The sequence below is a fragment of the Mytilus californianus genome, unplaced genomic scaffold (genome assembly GCF_021869535.1).
Source record: "Mytilus californianus isolate M0D057914Y unplaced genomic scaffold, xbMytCali1.0.p SCAF_14, whole genome shotgun sequence".
Classification (NCBI taxonomy): Eukaryota; Metazoa; Mollusca; class Bivalvia; order Mytilida; family Mytilidae; genus Mytilus; species Mytilus californianus.
This window is the reverse complement of record NW_026262626.1, coordinates 27,266,415-27,272,107: the sequence shown is the minus strand read 5'-3', so window position 1 is coordinate 27,272,107 and position 5,693 is coordinate 27,266,415. Positions and strand designations below refer to the sequence as shown.

Here is a 5,693-nt window from a genome sequence, read left to right as displayed (position 1 = left end):
ACATCTACTTTAGTCAAAATGATTATGGCCGAACTTGTTAAGTGACCAAAACGTCTCAAAAGCACGGGAACTATATATATTTTAGCCCTTTTAACCCAAATTGGCTAGTCTTCAAGACTCGTTGTAGTCGTAAAATTTCCCCTGTATATTAGTGTACTATATTTTATCTATTACTAATACTGTGAAGTCTGGCTTTCCGGACACGTACAAAAATAGCTGCTTTGAAAAAAATGGAATAATGGTAGTGAAACTATTTTTGAATTTTATTGTGCGTTATTCTCTGTTCCTTTTGTTATTGCGCTTTAGTTTTTATTTTTTTTTTACCGTGAATTGCAATTCCGAGAAAACGTAACAGCTGTTTGTTTTTGTAAACTCTGCCAAAAATGGATTTCAATTAACCTTTTTGATATCTGGATTGCATCATCAAGGTGACATGAAAAGTCTACAAATGAACTACATTTTTAATGTCTGTATTACACCTTCATACAAGATAAACACGGCATTTTTTTAATTCATCAATACTAAGGATTAAAAATGAAGTAAGTAAAAAAATCTTGAGTTCCATAACTGACTTAAACAACTATTAAGCATATGGATTTTCTATGTAACTGAAATAAAAGAAAAAAAAAACCAAACATATCTAGATCGAAATAATATAAACTTATTCGAGTCGTAAACAGTTAAAGAAAAAGGGAAATCGTTAGGACTTTCTGCTTATCATATGCGTCTAACTATCAACTTTTTTAGACGTAATTAACACGAAGTTTGTTGGCATTTCAATGTGCCTGTACCAAACGAGCAGCATTGTCATCGGTTGTTTATATTTGTATCGAGCTATTTAAAGCTTGCTATATGGTAACACTATATATTAACGTTTGTGGTAAGCTCATGTTTACCTCTAATTTGTTTAATTGAATTGTAGAGTTTCTGTATCATAGATGTTATATTGTAGGCAGCTTATTATTCTAAAAATAATCAATTTGAGGTTGATTAAACGGGTAATCAATATTATTTGAATCACATATTATTCACCTTACGAAACACACGGTGATGGACATAAATCCTTTTTGAGAACTATAAATGTGGAAACCTACGCGAGCAGAGCCACAAAAAAATTCACAAACTTGGGTACTGCAGTAGTCTCCAATCTTTGTTAAGACAACCTTAAAGACATACATATTTTTAAAGTTATAAATACTGTTTTTGTAGCTTTGTTAATGCCATCGTCATTGCGTCAATACTGACCGCCATCCTGACATCAGGTGGGAGCTGTCACAAATCCTGTTCAAGGAACGCAAGTCTGATGAAGAGTATTCAATACCAGTTGAAACTAGTGGAAGATAATGATGGAAAGTGTGACTGTAACCACAGTCCTTCATCTGCGAGTAAGTTTGAATATAATAACAATAAATGATTTACTCTTAAAATGGTAAAAGGGGGGGGGGGGGGGTTATATCCAAAATTCCTACTTTGACCACGCCACATGTTCATTTGCATGTCCATAGTTAGGAATCTCGTTAACGGTTTAATGGCTGTTTGTTCGTGTCTTAAAGTGATTTTTCTTGGTCATTTTGGGGACTTTGTGTTGATTGTAGGAGATTTTTTATAGTCTCTGTTTTATTAATTCACAGCCTTTCTAGAGCGGTCGTTTAAGAGATTGACCTCTATAATGTTTACTGCTTAGAAGTTACATTTTAATATTGCAACCCACATGACAGATTTTTTAGCGGAGATGATACTACTCCTTTTGAAGCAAATTATTACTCGAAATATAAAAAGTTACAAATAATATAAAATATGAATTAAAATAGAATTGATAATTGTGTAACACGTTCCTTGTAATCAATTTGACAATGCTGAATGAACATATGATCCCTATTCCTTTTTTTAAATAGGTTTTGGAAAGGTTGGTTTTCTGGTTTTTAATTCGAAAACACTGCAGAATATTGGTACCGGATCTGTTGTTGTGTACGACACTGTTACTACCAACCTCGGTGGAGGATATGATAAGTCGACTGGTGTGTTCACTGCACCTGTGGAAGGTCTTTACTTCTTTGCCTGGACAGTTCTTACTTACGCTGGCAAAACTTTCTACACACAATTAATACTGAATGACACTATTGTAGCAAGGAATTATGCTGCAGCTGGAAAAATATCTACAGAAATGCCATCTAGCCAGAGTGCTGTTTTACAAATGAAGAAAAATGACAAAGTATCTATCAGGGTTCAAAGCGGAGGTGTATTCATGTTCGGAGACAAATGGTCAACCTTCAGTGGCTTCAAAATCTAAATAAAATAAATTAAACTTAAGAATAGCTTATTTCATTTATTTGTTATCTATAAACCTTCCAGATACATAAGAACTTATATCTGATATTAATCTGATATATCTATTGTCCACCATTAGTTATTACATTGTCATTTGTCAAACTTTCCCCGCTTTAAATTTTTTCTAAGAGGGACAGCCAATTTCTCTGACTTTATATCACAGCAGAACCATTTTCAAAAAGTCTATCAATCTTAACTGAAATTCATTGCATCATAGTCCAATATGTATACTTAAATGAGGTCTGTACAGATAAAATGGTTTGCTTTCTTAACAGATGACCAGAAAAAAAAGACAACCCGAAAGTCTGCAATTTTGATAATGAAATGTTAAATATTTAACCCACACAAATATACAAGAGTTAGACAGACATCGTTAACATTTGAATCTCTGTTGGAAGTAAACCTATGTATTGTTTTGCAAATACAAATTAATTCACATTTGTTACCAACGCCTTGAATCTGAGCTTAAATGCCAAATTTGAGAAAAGCATGTACAATTTTTTATTTTGTATCAAAATGCTTTCAATGACAACATGAAGCGCTGCATATCATATTGATTTTTTTTAAATATGTCAATTTGTTTTGGAAAAGTTTCAGCATATGATTTGGCCCTTTAACATTCATTTTCCAGTAGAATTTGACAACTCTTATATTTTGACCCTGTGAGTGAAACAAGCACAGGGGAATTGGCTCTATCTCTTCATTCAAATCTTAAGACATCCCATTATCTCAAGAAAGTAAAATTTCAGCTTTTAATTCCCTTAGAAAGTTTAGTCTTATTTTCAGTTGTTCGCGAGCCAATGTACAAAAAGAGCATTCAAGGAATCAATGTATTGAGCCTTCAGTTACTTTACCATATACAGTTTCAACCTGGATCGTTTGCAAAATTAAACTGTATTGAATTAGCTTTTAGTAACTTCGAATCCTCTCATTTCAGTACTTTGAGTCTATCTATTTTTGTTTGTGTTTTTATGTGCTTTGTATCGATCTGATTAGTTAAGCGCTTTTGAACTGATTCTTGTAGTTTGATCTTATGTCGTGCTGTTACAACACTGTCACTGGACAGAATAGGGTTTGGTGTCATCAAACATGTTTAACCCCGACACATTCTGTAGCGGTGTGTTCAAAGTGAGGAGCCTGTTATTCAGTGGTTGTCGTTTGGTGCTGTATAGCATATCTGTTTTTCGTTAATTATTATGTACATAAATCTGGTTGTTAGTTTTCTCGTTTGAATTGTTTTACAGTTGTCATTTCGTGGCCTTTTAAAATTTACTATGCGGTATGGGTTTTGCTCATTGTTGAAGTCCGTACGGTGACCTATGGTTGTTAACTTTTATGTAATTTGGTCTCTGGTTGAGAGTTGTCTCATTGGCAAAATTACCACATATTCTTTTTTTATATCTACATGTCTCTTGTGGGTCCATAATTGGTAATAAAGCATGATGTTGTTGAATTGTATACGTACTTGTCTATTGTCGAAGATTGTTTGTTGCTTACTGTTATCGTTTGGTTGCTATCTCTTTGGCGTTAACACTAGCTACATCTTCTTTCATACTTGTATAAAAGAGTTATATAAATTGATTTACACACATATTTGAATTTAACACTGAAAGATTAATTGACTACTATAGAAATAAGGAGATGTCGTATGATTCTAAATGAGATAACTATCCACCGGCGACGTAAGCTATACCTTCACATTTCTGTATGTCTTTTTCTTGATGAACAAGTCTTTATACTGTATTATGCTGTAAAGCATATACTAATATCACTTTCAAATTATGGAGACTTGTTTTTATACAAATAAGAAGATGTGGTATGATTACCAATGAGACAATTCTCTACCAATACGTGGAAGGTTAGCAACTATAACTTACCGTACGGATCAGCAATGAACAAAACCCATACCGCATAGCAAACGTACCTGAAAAAGTTTGTACAACGGAATTGAAACCGCATGTTTATTAGATTGTACGATATTTTAGATTCTATAATAATGCTAAATAGTAGATCTGAATATATACCGTATAGCTTATGACATAGATACTATAAAATAGGTTACATACATGTATAGTTGTACAACCACATAGAAACAACGGAATATAATACCATACATTGACTTGTTATAATTGTACAAGATAAAAGACAACAGTAAATTGGTTTTTAATTGCAAATCAGTATATATACGACGAAAAAAATAACGAATAATCCAAGTGGGCAATCAAAAATCATACGTTGAATTAAAATAAAAACGAAAAATCCCACATGATCATGGCCAAAAGAAAAACGACACAAAACAAACTAAAACAGAAATTTAAGATTGGTAAACAAAAAGTCCATCAAATACTGTGTGTGAACTTATACGCTCATGACGATTGAAAAGTTTCTGCTCTACTTTAAGCATCAATCGTTTTGCTCGTGGAAATTGACAATCTGGTGATACGTAGAAATCGATTATATGTCCAACAACGAAAAGAGAACGGTATTATTCCAAAGACAAGTGAAACATGTCTGTAGTTAGCTTTTACCGATAAAAAATATAAACACAAAAAGAAGAACATTTAGAAAATTGTAGATCAAGAACATAAAAGAGAGGCGAAAGATACCAAAGGCACATTGAAACTCATTAGATAAGCATACATGTGTAATACAAATATTTGTGATAAGTGGAAATATGCGTAAACAATGTTGACACGAATATCCCATAAAAGTCAACTAAACCAATATGTTGACCTTAAGTCTTTTAACTAGTTGACTACAACTCTACCATACACAAACCTTTGTTCAATAAATTCATTGTATTTAAAAAAAAAATCCTTGTAAACGGGATTTATCTGAGAAAAAATTAATGTAAGGAACCACAACCATGGAATACTTCTGATACAATAACTGAGCCAACACGTTGATGAGGCAGAACGATTGAAATCGGCGTTACATAAGTATAACCGTCGGTTATCAATAGAGTATACAGATACGTTTTGCTTAATCATAATTTGAATTCAATTAAAACAGAATTACAATTCATTATTCATAAATCAAAAGTAAAATAGAATCATGAATTATATATGCCAGTGTTTTATTATTCATTTAAAGAATAAAAAATAAAATACAAAACAACACATCATATCAAACTAACATGTATGGAATTAGTATTGTTATTGCAATACCTTATATGGATTATTTGTTTCACAGATGACGATGGATATATTCCAAATGCCGTATCCACATTCCCGTCCTCTTCCCCCTGAATGTCCCCTTCCGATTAAGACTTATCACAGGGTTTGTACTTACACGAGCAACATGACGGGTGCCACATATAGGGCACGATCTCGTTACTCTTCCGGAACACCTGAGATCACCCTTGG

The 5,693-nt window shown here is 32.8% G+C and overlaps 1 protein-coding gene across 1 annotated transcript; it reads left to right on the top strand.

The window, feature by feature from the left end:
- The first annotated feature begins 387 nt into the window (after positions 1 to 387).
- LOC127724464 (cerebellin-3-like) lies at positions 388 to 2,311 on the top strand. Its single transcript, XM_052231429.1, has 3 exons — positions 388 to 539; positions 1,210 to 1,385; positions 1,896 to 2,311. Exons 1-3 carry the CDS (start codon positions 535 to 537, stop codon positions 2,288 to 2,290), a joined length of 576 nt encoding a protein of 191 aa, XP_052087389.1. The 5' UTR covers positions 388 to 534; the 3' UTR covers positions 2,291 to 2,311.
- The last annotated feature ends 3,382 nt before the right edge of the window (positions 2,312 to 5,693 follow it).

What these genes read in the sequence shown, in the direction of transcription:
- LOC127724464 (XM_052231429.1), top strand. An exon ending in CCACAGTCCTTCATCTGCGA is followed by an intron (nt 1,386 to 1,895) that starts GTAAGTTTGAAT and finishes TTTTTTAAATAG; the next exon opens with GTTTTGGAAAGGTTGGTTTT.